Source organism: Lepeophtheirus salmonis, chromosome 1 (assembly GCF_016086655.4).
Source record: "Lepeophtheirus salmonis chromosome 1, UVic_Lsal_1.4, whole genome shotgun sequence".
Lineage (NCBI taxonomy): Eukaryota > Metazoa > Arthropoda > Copepoda > Siphonostomatoida > Caligidae > Lepeophtheirus > Lepeophtheirus salmonis.
Window position 1 is genome coordinate 26,092,639 of NC_052131.2, and position 15,824 is coordinate 26,108,462.

General features: G+C 35.7%; 5 protein-coding genes and 1 long non-coding RNA gene across 6 annotated transcripts; 2 read left to right on the forward strand and 4 right to left on the reverse strand.

Moving 5' to 3' along the window:
* Positions 1–1,615: 1,615 nt before the first annotated feature.
* Positions 1,616–4,259, reverse strand: csul (protein arginine N-methyltransferase 5). The gene is made up of 5 exons (XM_040716116.2): positions 3,498–4,259; positions 3,023–3,439; positions 2,429–2,923; positions 2,061–2,367; positions 1,616–1,999 (listed from the first exon to the last, which is right to left on the reverse strand). Exons 1-5 carry the CDS (start codon positions 3,939–3,941, stop codon positions 1,809–1,811), a joined length of 1,854 nt encoding a protein of 617 aa, XP_040572050.1. The 5' UTR covers positions 3,942–4,259; the 3' UTR covers positions 1,616–1,808.
* LOC121121210 (PHD finger protein 12) lies at positions 4,255–7,111 on the forward strand. Its single transcript, XM_040716090.2, has 3 exons — positions 4,255–4,637; positions 4,723–5,351; positions 5,419–7,111. The coding sequence occupies exons 1-3, from the start codon at positions 4,502–4,504 to the stop codon at positions 6,748–6,750; spliced, it is 2,097 nt and encodes a 698-aa protein (XP_040572024.1). The 5' UTR covers positions 4,255–4,501; the 3' UTR covers positions 6,751–7,111.
* Positions 7,012–8,011, reverse strand: LOC121121255 (uncharacterized). The gene is made up of 2 exons (XR_005865369.2): positions 7,882–8,011; positions 7,012–7,578 (listed from the first exon to the last, which is right to left on the reverse strand). It is a non-coding gene; the product is annotated as an uncharacterized lncRNA (long non-coding RNA).
* LOC121121194 (uncharacterized) lies at positions 7,987–11,372 on the forward strand. Its single transcript, XM_040716069.2, has 7 exons — positions 7,987–8,573; positions 8,629–9,031; positions 9,149–9,632; positions 9,696–10,049; positions 10,114–10,333; positions 10,395–11,059; positions 11,134–11,372. Exons 1-7 carry the CDS (start codon positions 8,174–8,176, stop codon positions 11,275–11,277), a joined length of 2,670 nt encoding a protein of 889 aa, XP_040572003.1. The 5' UTR covers positions 7,987–8,173; the 3' UTR covers positions 11,278–11,372.
* Positions 11,295–13,535, reverse strand: Alg1 (ALG1, chitobiosyldiphosphodolichol beta-mannosyltransferase). Its single transcript, XM_071890131.1, has one exon. It carries the CDS (start codon positions 12,764–12,766, stop codon positions 11,462–11,464), a length of 1,305 nt encoding a protein of 434 aa, XP_071746232.1. The 5' UTR covers positions 12,767–13,535; the 3' UTR covers positions 11,295–11,461.
* On the reverse strand, positions 13,523–15,770 carry Dmtn (transmembrane and coiled-coil domain 2 protein Dmtn). The gene is made up of 4 exons (XM_071890823.1): positions 15,489–15,770; positions 14,717–15,375; positions 14,649–14,666; positions 13,523–14,571 (listed from the first exon to the last, which is right to left on the reverse strand). The coding sequence occupies exons 2-4, from the start codon at positions 15,230–15,232 to the stop codon at positions 13,588–13,590; spliced, it is 1,518 nt and encodes a 505-aa protein (XP_071746924.1). The 5' UTR covers positions 15,233–15,375; positions 15,489–15,770; the 3' UTR covers positions 13,523–13,587.
* Between the last annotated feature and the right edge of the window lie 54 nt (positions 15,771–15,824).

Sequence of the window (15,824 nt, forward strand, 5' to 3'; positions counted from 1 at the left end):
AAATCCAGACAGAAGGCAACGTTATTTTAGGCATTTTATTCAGTTCTCTATCGACTATCACCATCTAATATTATATTAATATTGAATAATAAAGGCGGGAATGATAACGTTCATGATTGATAGAAGAAGATGTATATTATTTAATCAATGATGCCATAAGTATTTCTTCTCTTCTCCTCGCACGCTTTTCTATTCTTACCAAAATTATCACCTTTAGCTATCACAAAAAGCGACATCTTGTGTGGGAAAAAAGATAGCTCTACAACCATGAAATACATAACGTATCTCTTCATCATAAACATGTTTCGCCACTTTGTTAAAATCTTTTCGACGCAAGTCGCGATAGTCTTCCATTATAATAAAAAAATTCAATCATATTTTATAGTAATTAGTTAAATATTACCAGGACCTTTTTTAATCGTTTAGTTCCCTTTAACCGTTCCTTTTTTCGAATCAGTTTAGTTCACATTGAATTCGCTTAATTGTTCAATTTTAAAAAGCCTTTTCGTTTTGTTTTGACTAATTTTAGAGTGCCCGGTACTTTTGCCTTAAACTATTTTGCCTCCAAGATACTTCGCCTTGAAATATATATAAATGAGCTTTATACGTCGTTATTGTATATTCTAAGGTTGAATATGATGTTCCTTTGAATTTTTTAAACAAAATAGGTAATTTGTATTACTATAAATCACGTTAATTTTTTTTTGTTGGACTGATGATGGAATTAGGCTCTTTCCTCGTATTAGGCTTGTTCGTCAAGTATAATGATAATTATTAACAAAGTAATAATTATAACTAGTTACATTAAGTACAGTTTGTGGCCAGTGTCGTTTTGGAATAAAATCCTTACAAGTTTATCCTCTAAAAATGCCATATTTACATTGAAACCTCTGGATCCTAGGAAGTTCTAAACCTTTCCTCCATAGTAATTTTTTTAAAGTAGAAATTACGGAAGCTTTTTGGGATTTTTTTTCGAGGATAAGGGTCTAAAAAATGTTATGAATATTGTATGAATTATAACTTAATTTTATTTAATAAAACTTTTTTTATTCCCTTAGAGAAAAAACATTATTGTCGTTGTAGAACTGCGTCAATGTGCGGTTAATTAGACCTTTGGATATACCAGGCTGTCAGTGAAACTTTATCCTTAATTTTTTTCCCCATGTAAATAGTAGATTTTATTACAAGGATAAAATGCAATTGTCTTTAGGAGCGTCGGCAGGGTTACATTTTTTTTTTCCACCAGCATGTGTAACTTAATCGAATGATCTTTATTTGAAAAAAATCCTTAATTTCCCCCGGATGGGCTTCGATTGAATATGCCAGCTACCATCAACTTTCCTCCAGGAAAGTATTAAGTAAATTAAATTTGAGAAAATTACTTCACATACTTCAATTGCTCTCCTGAAATTTTATATACCTTTGCTTCGGCTGAATTGATAAGACTGCGTAGGGAAACCGCTATGGAACGAATCAGGACTAAATTGAGTATTGTTGCGTATTTATTTTTTTATACATCTTTGCAGTTTGAAGAGTCTCAATATAATATGTATACATATATAACGACTGAAAATCCTTGAAAAAGTTTAAGAAACAAAATTGAGGAAGACAGTTATTTAACATCAGAGATACGGTATATTTAGAACAATAAATTGGACATTAACATATTATGGAAGACAACATTCAATAAAACATCAGTCATGGTTTTTCCTTCAACTTTTTGACATTAAATGAAAAACAAAACAAAAAAAACCCAATTGATTTAAAGAATATGTCCATAAAGAAACAAAGGGAATGAAGTAGACTATTCAAAGACCAATTGTATAGGATCTTCCTATTGGATTATGTATAGGCCCTGGTATGGGTTTCGAGAGGCACCACTCATACCACACGTTCTTACCATTGTTGATCCTCCAAAAATGTAGCTCCACTTGATCATCTTTCTTCAACTTGACTGGTGTTTTGAGTGGAAAGAAAATTGGGAACCAACTAAACATTCCTGCAAACAATATACGTTCATATTCCTTCAAATAAAAGGTAAATTCAGATGAAGAACTTACCTTTGGAGTGCGTTGAGGGATTAATGCTAATCATAACGTCCTTGTAGAGTACACATTCAAAATATCCACCGAAACCGTGTAGTTCTGAATCGTACGTGATATCAAAGGTTTTTACATCATATCTATTATTGTCGATAGGAGTGTAGAGGGGATGATCAAACTTAAACAGAGGTTGAGGGGCTGCAAGCTCACAGCAATTTTGAAAGTGAACGACATAAGGAGTTTCAAAATGAGAAATCATGTTTTTGTCCTTATCAAAAGAGAATCTAACTTCATTATAGAGCTTGGATGATTGAATGGGGCTAATCTAAATTAATAAAATGATATTATATAAATAATAATGTTCATAAAATTCAAAATCAATATACAAATGAGGTATAGGATGACGGAATACTGATGGCATCAGACTTTAACACTCTTTGGGCAGAGTAGAGGCATTCTGGAGAAAGTTCATTATCTCCAAAGGAACCAAGGAGTTCGGATATGACGATATCTGCCTTATTTTCTTCCTCTGGGTTCCAATCCCTCATATCACTTGATATAACCTCTACACTGTCCTTCCAGTCCTCTTCTTTTTGAGCTAATAGCGTAACGACAGCATTGGGGTTCTTCTCTACAGCGAAAATACGGATCTTTGTATGAAGAGCCATTTCAGCTGCTCTTAACGCAGCTCGAACTAAAGGACCACGCCCCGCCCCAAGAACCATGACAACCAAAGATTTTGTCTCTTTCTCCTCCTCTGGTATTTTATCGACGATGGCTTTAAAAATAGCCTTCTCATATTCCCTATATTTGACAGGATCCTTCTCAAAGACTTCATACGTAGCAGACTCTAGATTGTCACTCAGGGGTTGAAGTGGTGTCTATCAAGAGAAAGATGGGTAAATGAGTATAACTAAAATATTCAACAGAAATATTGTAATGGTAATTATATTAACTATTACTATTGAAGTAAAACCTACTTGAAGATGATCCTCGTATCCTTTTGCAAATTGCTTCAAGGGATCTCCACTTCCTACAGCATGGAACTGTTGCCATAAATGATCTAAATATTGCTGATAGAGCCTGTACTCCCGTCCACGATTTCTACCCTCCAAAACACATTGAACATCCAGGGAAAAGAAGTGCCTCATAAGCTTTTGAATGCACCTTGGAAGCACGGGATAACCTTTTTTATTCGTTAAGAAGAGAGACGTATTTAGAATGAGAGCTTTGACAGGCTCTCCAAGCCACCGGTTCAGAATATGAGAGCTCATTTCCTGGTCATTGGTTGAGAGCTCCAAGGCAAGAAATACTCTCCTATCATGATTACACGATCCTCGGAAATCGTTCCACCAGGCCCAAGTGGATTCATCATAAAAAGGAATGTGGATCCAGACCTGAAGAATGAGAAAACACTGCTAGTATTTAATATTTTCTATCAATTGAGCTCAAGACCTGCATGGCAGACGTTTTCAGGAGAAAAGTGCACAAAATCCGTGCCAAATTCGTATTGTGTGGCTTTCTCAGAGAGATAAAAACTGCCGAGAGACCCAAGTGCGCCGCGTAGCGAAGTTCCCTCGTCATGCGCTCCTCTGCCTGACGCCGAACACTTCTCAACCTACTCTCAAGATTCACATCCCGGCTCAACACACCCACAAAGAGACTTCCCCAGTCCACTGAGGTCAAAAGAAGGTCTGAGCGGGTAAAGGGCCCTTTGCGACGGATCCCTCTTTTCCCGGAGTCGGGCTCGTCCGTTACTTCCTCTTGCCGGTATCTGGGATGCACGAGGGGACCCAAGAGAAAGTCAAACCCATGGGAGCAAGTGAACTCCAAAGCTTCGGGAAGTCGCGGAAGACTTTTGAGCCACAGCCCAGAGGAGCAATGATGACTTACATTCATGACTTCGATTCAATTGCCAATTCAAATTCCCGACTCCTTTTTTTTCAAATTAAGTCCGTCTACCTACTCGATCTGCTGTTGAGTCTTCTTTAATAATATGTACAAAAATATGTGTTTTGGATGGAAAAAAAAGTAGTTGTGTGTAATTTGGAATTACGAGAGAGCTGACGCCTTGAGTTGGGAAAATATCATGTCCATTGAAATCCTAGTTTCTTCTTAATAATAAAGATGTATCCCTCACTCTAGTCCCAAAAGCTGAAAAACAACAAACTAGCTTGAGGAATAATGAATTTATGGCTAGAACGACATAACTGACTTGATTTGTAGCTACTAGCAGATCAACAACAAACAATACAACTCTGACTAGCTATAAAATATCTTAGTACTAGTGAAAAGTTGAAAACTATGCATAATGCATTGCTTCAACTTTCAAGTCATAGAATTAATTAATTAATGAATACTGAGTAGTAGTAGTAGTAGTAGTATTAATTAGTACTGAGGTCGTTATAAAAGGCGGACTGGAGAGTGAGATTCTTGGTGTGTTAGGAATTGGAAGGATCATGGATGGCGGAAAAGAGGATCCGCCTGGAGGGAAGAGCCTAATGGATGAGATCCAAGCGCTCTTTGCTCCTCCAGGAGGACGAGATAAGAAGGAGACGAAGATTGTGGAGCTTCATCCTTATTTTAAGCGACCAGGTAATAAGTTAGTGGAGTAAGGAGTGGGACGCTTAACGTAGTTAATGAAATAATAATGTGGAATATGTTGAATTTTGATTTGCAGGTAAAGGACATAATCATGATTGCTGTGATGGTTGTGGAGAGGGAGGGAATTTGATTTGCTGTGATAATTGTCCCTCTTCCTTTCACTTGAGTTGTCATGCTCCTCCCCTCGACGATGAAGACATCCCCAAAGGGGATTGGGTCTGTCTACGCTGTCACTACAAGGAAGTCTCACGCTCTGGAACCATTTCTCTCGCTCAAAGAGATCAAATGCTCCTTAAACAAGAAGAAGAATTCTCCAAAAAAAACGCGCGACCAGCTCGACTTGCAGCCAAAAAAGCTTCTGAAGCTGTTACCTCCAAGTCCAAGGTTCAAAAACTATATCGTATCAAATATGATAAGTACATTCAATCCAAGCCCCTGACTAAGTCTCCCTTTGATACTCTTATAGCTGCAACTCAAGTCGTGAATGCTGTTGAGTTCTCTCTTCCAAAAGACCTTGAAGTGAGTGAAAGGCTTCCTTTTAGTTGGAAGTGGTCTGATGAGCCAAAGGAAGACTTGGACACCTATCCTAAAAATTGTTGTATTTGTCAAAAGACGAGTCGAGGAGTTCCTAGCTTAGCATGTGATTACTGTAGTAGTGCTTATCATTTAGACTGCTTGGATCCTCCTCTATGTGAAATCCCCAAGGTATTCAAATAGACAAATGATCTCTTTTCAATCTTTACTTTATCCACGTTACCTTTTCCGCCCATAGGATACCTGGATGTGCCCCACTCATGTCGAGCATTTCATTGATAGCAATTTACTCAAATCCACGAGTTTCTCTCAACGAATCAAACTCTGGAATAAGTATGCTCGTGCCCCGGTGGACACGGATTCAATTCGAGTTGACTTTTTTCGTAAAATTAATTCTGGAAAAAGAGGATCCAATCGATTAATACGATCGCGTCAAAAAGTTCCAATGAGCAATCGTGTCTGTGTTCCAGATATTGTTAAAGCACAATATAAACTGCCCGGTCCGGGATTTCCTCGTGAGCGGGACGTTCCCTGGGGATTAACTAGGGATGGAGAATCTGATGCAAATGAATGGTTAGCTGGCGTTATTGCTCTCCAAAGTAGTTTTTTAAATTCAGATCATCATTCTTTACCTGGAGTACCAATTAAGGTTTTGAATGATTCTAAAAACGTTACTGAAGGAAATATGGAGTCTAAAGGATCTCTCTCTAATAATAAAGAGGAGGGAGGAGGAGATGAGTCGGATGATACAGCCTCTAATTGTAGTATAAATATTAATAATGAAGACGCAGATATATTAACTGATGAGGTGCGAGCCTCTCTGAATGAGTTTATTTCACGAAGAAAGTCAAAATTAAAAAACTTGCCCTCTGTTGTAAAAGAGTTTTTAGCAATTCAAAAAGCAGAAGAATTGTTTAAAGACTATGAAATGCCTGAGATCTTAGATTACACTAGCCATATACGAGCCCGTGCTTGTTTTACTCCCTTGAATATATCCAAAGTCTCATGTCCCATGAAATATCGCTCCATGGACATTGGCTTAGGAAAGCAGAATACGCTTGATCTTTCCAGGTATGGGCATTGCAACTATGTGTCTTCTCTCTGTGCAACAGTATTTTACGATCAGTATACCAGAGTCTTTGAGCTCATGAATTATTCAGAGCACGGCTGCATCGTAGATAACTCTGTCTACTGTGTAGAACCTAAGAAATTGGGAGCATCATCATCCAATTCATATTCGCTCACTGATGGAAACAAACACAAGTTCATGGCACATGATTACGGTAATGATATGAAACCTTGTCATTGTGAAATGAGTGTTTCTCAGTACTTTAGAAAAACGATTTCCAAGTCGAGTGAGGACTCAATAAAGAAAGAAACCTCTCAGAGTTCCATTTCGGATCTGAATTATAATTTAAATCCCTCCTTCACTAACGAAAATTCTGCAATTCTCAATCATGGATCCTACGTTCGATTTGGCTGTTTACAATTTGTTTTCAGTATTATAGACTTTGAGGAGATGAAACAACCTTCATCTCCCTTGTATGAGGCAAGGGCCAAAGCATTCTAGGAAAATAATAGCATATAGGGATTTGATTTTTGAATTTAATCGAATTATTTAAATAAACATATATTTATTGTACCATACATAATATTGTGCTTTTTTTTCTTTGCTGAAAAGTTTAAAAAAATGTAATTTGTACTTTGTTTCTTACAAGGCTCCTGGCTATAAATATTATATACCTCCAAAAAGATTGTCTTTTTTAAACTTGTACATCTTTTTCGCACAATAATTACATAATTCTAATCTATTTAATAAAAAGATGATGGATCAGTTCAAACAATTGTTTTATTAATGTAAGATATGTATATTATCTGTTCATTTTAACTATACGTCAAGGACCACATAATAAATATAGACTGATATGGTAGCTTCTTTATTCTATTGTTGTCATCCAAGCGGGGTTTGGGTCTACTACGATAAATATTTTGGGTCCATTTTTCTCTTAGAAAATAAAATACAAGCCCTTCGTAATTTGCATGCTTAAATTCAATGAATGGAAATACATTTTTTTTCTTTTTTCGAATTAAAAAGAAGGAAACTGCATATTTTCGAGGACATTTTTTTAAAGAAGAATACATTTTTTAGGAAACGGACGACTTCTGCTTAACATATACCCAGTGTATAATTTCTATTTTTTTAGAAGTAAGTTCCAATTCATTTAGCCTAATAAAGTGAGCCATCCAGCATTCATAGTCGCTCATATCATATTGATTCCAAAACTTAACATTACTTTAATATAGTGTTGCAACTTATATTAAAACATCGAACTACATTAAAATTTGAACATCACTTGAAAAAATCAGCCATTAACTAGTATGATTAATGATGCACATCCTAATAAATGAACATAGTTAAATTTTTCAAAAGTAGTTTGAAGGAGTAGGAAAGTGCTTGTGAGCTATGCACACGTGAAACACTTACCATAATTCCAAAAATGTGCAAAAGCACAAACATTCTGAATATTAATAGGAACATAGGATTAATTTGAGACAAATATGAATGATATAATTAAGAATTTAATTGAGTAAATGCTAAATAGATTAAAATTCATGGAAGATGAGGTAAGTTAGTATTTTTTAATGATTAAATACGTCTTATTATTTGATTATTCTTATGCATATTAAAGTAATTACTTACAAAGTATAGAACTGAAACTTGAAAACTAATTTTAAGGCGATGAGTACTTATAAAATGTTAAATCACAGTACACTGAGTATTTTCAATTTTGATGTTTGATTTTGAAGGCGTTATTGTCAGCCGTGCAGGTGCCGTCAGCAACGCATGAAAAAGGAAACTCAAAAGCTGCTAGATCAAATGAATTAATACAAACAACATAAACAAGTGAACTAGGACTATATTTGATGGGATTCATGCGAATTCCCCTTCAAATCCCAATCACCCATAAATACCCGCGAATCAAATTAGCATTATGGAAAGTACAGACTCCTCCTCTGTCAAGGATGAGGTCTTGGAAGCTTTGGAAAAGTATGATCCCATGAGGATGGACTACAATGATCCAAATTTAAATACTTACGAAGGAGAGGATCCCTCGTCCAAAATAGGAGGAGAGTCTACCTATTCTATTAGTAAGGCTGTTGTCCGTCTTCGTGTTGATAACATTCCTCCCTCTTTGGATGAAAGTGGATTGAAGAATCTCTTTTCCAATTATGGAACGGTGCTAGAGTCTAGGATTTTTCGACGTTTGTGGAGGGAAACCCGAGGGGGATTGATTAGTTTTGCATCTCGAACTGAAGCTTCTGAGGCCATTGATGGGATTAATGAGGCAAAACCCCTGTTTTTAAAGGTGTTTTTCTTTAAATCTCTTAAAGGTATACTGAATAAATTCATAAATTGAATAATGAGTGGTAATTGTATCCTTTTTAGATGAGGAACGGAGCGAAGATGACATTGCGTCTGAAAATGACTTTATTCGACGGGAGAAATTGTTTAAAGAATTTGAAGAAAATCGGGGTATTCACTGGGATCATGTCCCAAAACTCTCGCCTGGACCTGCATTAAGTCTTCAGAATATAATTAAAAAAGAAACGGAGAGAATCTCCCCATGGATACCCGGTATCTTTCGAAATGACGATCCTACACTCAAATATTCGTTGTCTTCCAAATATCAATACGACAGAAAATCAGATTTCTTAAAAGCAAGGCATCTTTCAAAAGAAAGAGAGGACTACTCCTCAGAGGAAGATACTAATGATGAGGATGAAATACATGAAATCGGAAACTTTTTTGGTCCTCAAATCCCTTTTCACAAAATTGCTGATTACATCAAGTCATTAACATACACCCTTTTTATTAATTAATACTTTCTTATTTATTTTAATTTTTGGACAAATTTACCAATTCTATGTCAATTTTTGGGTGTTGTAATGACTTGAATCTTATTTAGAACTAGAAATATAATGTCCAAAAATCCTGATTGCCCTTCAAAATGTACTATCCCTCCTGTTGTTCTACCGAACGGGCAATCCTCAGAGGTCTTTATCAGATTATTTTCTCATGAATCTGAAATTGAAATGTTCGTTATCAAAGATCCATTTATATGCAAAGAAATTCGAACTAAATTAACGCTTGAGCTCAAGGACTACGAGGATGATGTAGATGTAGACTCTTCAAAAGGTTCTTTATTAGGCGTTCGATTGTGGGGAGATCAAAATTGGTATAGAGCTTTAAAGGCTGGTGATAGATATTTCCTATTGGATTTTGGTAAATATGTGATAAATTCTGATGTGGACATGCTAGCTGACTTACCAAAAGGGTTTGTCGAAGAATATCCCATGCAGGCAATACGGGTTAACTTTTTTGATGACTACACTTTTTCTTCGGATCCTAATGTTTTAAAAAAATTGGTGCTTATATTCAAAAATAAAAAGGTTTGTTAATTTATAGCTAAGCATATGCGTATATTTAATACTAAATTTATCTATCTTTCTAAGGTTCGAGTTCAGCCCTTAGGAATCCACAACAAAGGACAAGTACTAATACGTTTTGAAGGAAATAAGAACGCGAAAGGAAAAGATATTCTTGATGTATTGTTAGAAGAAGGATTTATACAAAAAAATAGTACGCCCCTGCAACTTGGAATTGACTATAAATTGTACGATGATTCTCGTCATGTAGATTCTACTTTGATCAAGGGCTCTATTGTCTTTGTAGTTGACTTTATGGATAGTATCAATGAGGTTATAGTCATTGAACATAACTCTTATCCTGATAGAACACAATTCCAAGATAAACTTTTATGTTGTCAATTTGTACGACTCGAGGCCGCGTATATCGTCGAAAATAGAGTATTTCATTTATTTCAACTTAATTTGTACCTTTAATTAATTATCTTTCTCTTCTGTGTTTAAGATTGTTATATGCAAAAGCTCAGAGGACGATCAGTACTGTCGAGCCAGAATAATTTCCATTGACTCTACTTCTAAAAAAGTTAGACTTTTTTTAATTGACTTTGGGACATTTATTATAAGTGAATTTAGTAGTTTGTACGCACTAAATAAGGACCTACTGATTGTACCTCCCTTTTCTCATGTTTTGACTTTGAAGAATGTTGACCGATTGCATATATTTCGTAAATTTAGCCTTTTGATCACGTAAATTATGTTGAGTATGTTATCTCTTATTTCTTGTAGATCCCGAAGTATTTCTAAAAAGTAGACGAGTACTTCCATTACTTCGCGTTCCTCTAACCCTTCAAAATGTCATGGAAAATGGGAAAAAAGCTATTTTAAGACATCCAAATGGAAAGACCATCAATGAGTTACTAAAGAAAAAAATCATTTCGGACGAGTCCAAACTTTTTGGAGAGTATGAGGGGATGGGACGACTCAATAATTTTAATTATGACGATTGTCTCATCTCCGAATTATGTTGTCAAGTGAATACCCTTCAAGAGGTGACCCTCCTTAACATTGAGTCTCCTAAGGAAATCTTTGTCGCCTTGCATAGTTGCCTACCACTTGCTTTTGAAATGATTGCACAAATCCAGGCCTATTGTTCAATTTTACTTGAAGGGGGATCCTACAAACCTGACGTTAATCATGTATGTCTGGTTAAATCATCCAAAGACGGAGTTTGGTACAGAGGAGTTGCTTTAGACGGAGTTTACAATATATTTTTACCTGATTTTGGAATTATTGAAAAACACTCTCCTGGAGAGCTGCGGATGATTGATTCGCGACTTATGAAATTCCCCTTTTTATCTAATCATTGTGTTTACAAAGGATTTGAAAATATCGACCTCAATGATGTAGAAAATGATCTCACTTTTTTGAAAGAACGATCCTTTACTTCAGAAGTAAGTTGCAGATCTTCTTAAGAATAAATATATTTATGTAAATGTGTTTATAACAATATATTGTTGTTTTTCAGGTTCAGATTAGAGTGCTGGAAGTCAAAGACTGTTACTATATAATTGATATTCCCTGTATTGATGCTGAAATGAGTGCATTGAGAGATAGATATGAATCTAAACGAAATGAATTGAAAGATGATGAATTATCAAAAATAAATTGATACATAACTTGTCCATCTTATGTAAAAATGTGACTAACACTTCTTATATATTATTTAAAATAGTTGTAGCAAAAATATAAAGAAATTAAAACAAATTTAAACTTAAATATTCTTTTCATAGACTTAATAAATACTTATCTGTGAGCAAACGTATAACAAAAAAGATGTGCTCAAAAACAACTTGTTATTCTGGCTTGAAAACTGGACGTGCAATAGTGCACCAATAGTCACTCCATCTTAGACACTGATACTCCTCCAAGTTACTTGAGAAGGTATTGTATTTCAATTCTGTTTGCTCAGGAAAGCCCTTAAACCAGCCCATAATAATTTCTGCTAATTCGTAGGAGGTATCAAAGACGATACCATTCTCACCATTCTTAATGAGTTCACTTAAAGTAGGATAGTTCACGGCAGCAACGGGTAAACCACACCCGAACATGTCAACAACCTTCATGGGTAAATCAAGGCCTGATGACGACGTATGTAAGCAAACACCAAGATCTGCCGAGGCTATCATTAGAGGATAATCTTCTGGTTCAAGCCATGGAGTAATAACAGTAATGTGTTGCCAATTACGGCTTGCTATAATTCCTTTGTATTTATCCTTCATGGGCCCTTTACCCGTGATAACGCAAATTAAATGAGGTAGAAATCCAACACTATTATCACTAGAGGTATCATTGTATACTTGGAGAGCATCCAACAAAATTCCGAAATCTTCATCTTCTGTCCACGACGTAGAAGATACTAAGAGTCCAGGACGGTCTTCTCGTAGAGTTACCCTGTCTCTCGCAAACTCCTCAGTGAATAATGTACCACTATTCACTAAAGGATCCTTGAATTCTGGTATTCTCTTGGATAATCGATGTCTTTCTTGAACGGATATGGAACGGAAGGCCTCTGAAGGTCTATCGTACAAAACTTTAGCAGCGGGGATATTATAATTCAAACGCAAATCCTCCTTCATAGCCCATGAAACACAGAAGGAATGAGATGCTCTGGATCCAAACACCCTTTCACACCACTTAGAGAATCTTACAAGGTAATGATCTTCACCGAGGGTTAGAGCAAGAATACTCCATCCATAATTATGCCAATCCAATACAAGTGATGTCCATCGATGAAAAAAACAATAGAGACTCAGAACTGGAAGTGCAGGAATTGACGGAGGATTCTGTAACAGTATATAATCAGGTCCCCAAAGGAACGGAAGAACCCAGATAATAGTCAGACATTGCCAAATGGCTTTCAATAAATAATTAAAGATTTTAGGAATAAGTTTGGAAAGGGACTTTGGATAGGGATGAAGATAGCACAATTGAATGTTAGGATGAAGTCTAATATCTTTTGAAAGGGCTGAGCCTTTGTATCCTATATATGTGACATTAAATCCTTCTTCAGCTGAAGAGAGAGCGTGATTACACATTCGTGGAGAGTGACCCATATCTCCAAGAACCATAACATATACAGAAGAGCCCTTTGAAGTCATTTCTGAAATGTACAATATTAAAAAATTTAAAAGTTGATAAGTTAGAGAGGGAAAATTTTGGGCGTTGTGAGATTTATTGATTCTATATTAATAAATACACGAATTCCAAAGAAAATCTTTATTCATTTCAATAAAAAATTAATAATAATTTTCAAGTAACTCGTGTTACTTGTCAAGAGAGAGATGATAAAAACAAAGTAGGAAAAAATGAGTAGAATACCTTTTCAAATTGATTGAGTCATAATTGTCGAAAAGGAAAACTTGTAGTAGTGTTCATTATTTACTCCTAAAACACAGTTGCTTATTATTTTAAAAATATATATTTAAGGTGCCATTAATTAAAGGAAATGAGGGATAAGTTAGGGTTGAGAGTAGGAAGAGGGGAATGAGTACAAATCCTCACTATCATAATTATAAATAAATAACAAATTTGTGATTCCTTGAACAGTCCCTTACATCTATCACAATATTGTTCAATGCATAAATTAATAATGAGATAATAAGTTATCTTTATAAAAACCAAGGTGAAGCCAGTCAAATATATAAATATATATTTGAAATATTACATATGATTTGCATTTCTAAAGCTATCATTTAATTTAAATAATATTAATAATAAAAAAGACCTGGGGGTAAACTAAGTTCATATGTATATCACAAAAAACATAACAAACTAATAAGGATAATAATGAATAGTAAGATAGAGTAGTAATAATAAAATATTAAGAGTAAAAGTTATATGTAAAAAAAAAAAAAAAAAAAAAAAAAAAAAAAAAATGAGATTTCTATTTTTTTTCTACAGGAGTACGCATAGTAGGAGGCTAGAAATTTTGCCAGTTTTTAAGTTTAATATAGTAGGCCTCCACGTCATGCCATTGGTGATGAAGCAGAACAAAACTAAGAATACACAAAACTGTAAGTATCGCCCTTGCTGTAGTCTGAAAAAAGGGTTTGGCAATATTCATAAAAATCCCAATTACAAAGAGAATGACATGAAGAATGGTAAGAGCAGCCGTTATGAGTTTCATCATGATCGCTCTTGCATTTGTTGAGTCAAGTCCTTCGATGTTCAAGTATTGTTGTTGAGTTTGCTGGTGTTCAAGAGACGTGATTTTGGTTTCAAGACTTTGAAGATGCTCCGTAATTTCACGAAGTCTTTCATCTGACTGATACTGGACTTTTTCCTCCATGTCATTCACGCCAGACTTGATATTTTCAATCTCATGTTGGTGTAGCTCTGTGAGATCATTCATTTGCTCTTCTAGTCTTTCGTAACGATCTCTTTCCTCTCTTAACTGGTAATTAATTGAGTCCACAACCTGCTTGAAATGAGCCCGCATTTCTTCCATATCCTCCCTTAGCCGCTCCACCTCTTCCTTGTGCAATGTTAATTCCTGAATGATGGCCTTCCATTCAGCGGATTTACTACTACTACTATTATGCTTTTTAGGTTCATCGGAAGAGGGTTCACCACCCGCAACACATGGGTGAGCTGCTCCGGAGACGCCACCAGCTCCTGATGAAGGATGATTACTGTCTATGGATTCACTAAATTCGGAGCGACGTCCGTCTTCAGAAATGCATTTTCTGGCTTGATCAAATGAGTTATTATTAGGAGCAGATAAGAGAGAAGATGGAGCTTGGTCTCTAGGGAGAGATCCCGATCCTCTTGGAGTGCTCCCCCTCATTTTGCTACTCGTTTCTTCGATTTGAGGAGAAATACAAGAGGATTCATCTTTGGAAAGTGAACTGAGATTATCAGCAGAGCCAAATTTGTGCCTATAATCATAAGAACTCCTGGGTGACTATTTCTCAATGATAATACTTTTGTCATCGCTTTTAAGAGTTTAAAACTTTTACAGCCAATAATATATATATATACTTTCAAGTCTCTATAGATCTTTGAAGCACATATTATTTATATCATTATAAAGGATAAATACTAAATACAAGAGTATGACCATTGAGTTGGTTTATAATTGTGAATTTCCTCAAAAGATGTTGAGCGAATAGTTCTTTGGGTTTTCCAAGAATAGACTTTGTTCCATGACGTACGTTTTTAAGTCCTTTAAATACAACTGGAGGCTTGTCACTGGATGATCCTCCAGAAGGAATGGAATTGGACGATTCTTTATGAGCTTGGAGTCTTTTAAGATAACTATCCAACTTTTTTTGATATTGAGCGATATTTGCGGCAGACTTTGCATTTTTCTTCTCGAAAACTTGCTTGATCCTGTACTGTTGGGCTTTATCCGTTGCATTGGTAGAGAGTTTGAGATATTCGTCCACATTATCATCACGATTCTTTTGCTCCTTCTTGATTTTCTCTTTGGTAGAGGATATCTTATTATGGATTTCTGCCAGAGCCTCCTCCTCAGAAGCACCAGATGAGTCCTCATCCTGTTCGGATGAAGCACCTGTCGTGGATTTGTTATTGCTTGGGGAACAACCTCGACTTGCCTTCATCCTGAAGTATAATTATTTGATCACTGATGGTGTTTTTCCCACTCGTCGTCAGCTCTCCCTCAACTCCTTTCATCCGCTAGTGAAGAGAAACACACGGTGTGAAGAATAAGAGCGCTCACTCACTCACTCAGTCATCCACCTAGCTACAAAAGAGCTCAGCAAGTAGTAATAATCATAATAATAAAAAATAGGAGAAGAGAAAGAAGGAATGAAAAGAGAGAGCGCGAAAAAGAAGTAAAGAAAAGAATGAACTCACTTCAAGGGCCGGCCATGATATCCAAGTTAAAAATTATTCAATGACAAAATTAAAAAAAAAAAAAAAAAAATTCGACCTCCCATCACCTCCATGATAAAATGATGATGTCACATTGTCCCACAATATTAAAATGTTTGGAGTTCTTCTTCGATCTCCTCTAATGCATTTTTTCAGGCCCAAAAAAGTACCATTATTATGGGCGATGTAGTGTGTATATCCACCTCATCTTTCGTTCAACTGACTAATAAAATTATCACTGCATACTTTTATGATGAGGTGTGCGTAAAGAGAAGAGAGAAAAGGAATTAAGTTCCCTTCCTTGAAATTCATATAGCT

What these genes read in the sequence shown, in the direction of transcription:
- Alg1 (XM_071890131.1), bottom strand. Translation starts at nt 12,766, where the DNA reads ATGACTTCAAAGGGCTCTTCTGTATATGTTATGGTTCTTGGAGATATG.
- Dmtn (XM_071890823.1), bottom strand. Translation starts at nt 15,232, where the DNA reads ATGAAGGCAAGTCGAGGTTGTTCCCCAAGCAATAACAAATCCACGACA.
- LOC121121194 (XM_040716069.2), top strand. Translation starts at nt 8,174, where the DNA reads ATGGAAAGTACAGACTCCTCCTCTGTCAAGGATGAGGTCTTGGAAGCT. An exon ending in AAAATTGCTGATTACATCAA is followed by an intron (nt 9,032 to 9,148) that starts GTCATTAACATA and finishes AATCTTATTTAG; the next exon opens with AACTAGAAATATAATGTCCA. An exon ending in CGTATATCGTCGAAAATAGA is followed by an intron (nt 10,050 to 10,113) that starts GTATTTCATTTA and finishes TCTGTGTTTAAG; the next exon opens with ATTGTTATATGCAAAAGCTC.
- csul (XM_040716116.2), bottom strand. Translation starts at nt 3,941, where the DNA reads ATGAATGTAAGTCATCATTGCTCCTCTGGGCTGTGGCTCAAAAGTCTT. An exon ending in GATACGAGGATCATCTTCAA is followed by an intron (nt 2,924 to 3,022) that starts GTAGGTTTTACT and finishes TTCTCTTGATAG; the next exon opens with ACACCACTTCAACCCCTGAG. An exon ending in TCCCTCAACGCACTCCAAAG is followed by an intron (nt 2,000 to 2,060) that starts GTAAGTTCTTCA and finishes TATTGTTTGCAG; the next exon opens with GAATGTTTAGTTGGTTCCCA.
- LOC121121210 (XM_040716090.2), top strand. Translation starts at nt 4,502, where the DNA reads ATGGATGGCGGAAAAGAGGATCCGCCTGGAGGGAAGAGCCTAATGGAT. An exon ending in TCCTTATTTTAAGCGACCAG is followed by an intron (nt 4,638 to 4,722) that starts GTAATAAGTTAG and finishes TTTGATTTGCAG; the next exon opens with GTAAAGGACATAATCATGAT. An exon ending in CTCTATGTGAAATCCCCAAG is followed by an intron (nt 5,352 to 5,418) that starts GTATTCAAATAG and finishes TTCCGCCCATAG; the next exon opens with GATACCTGGATGTGCCCCAC.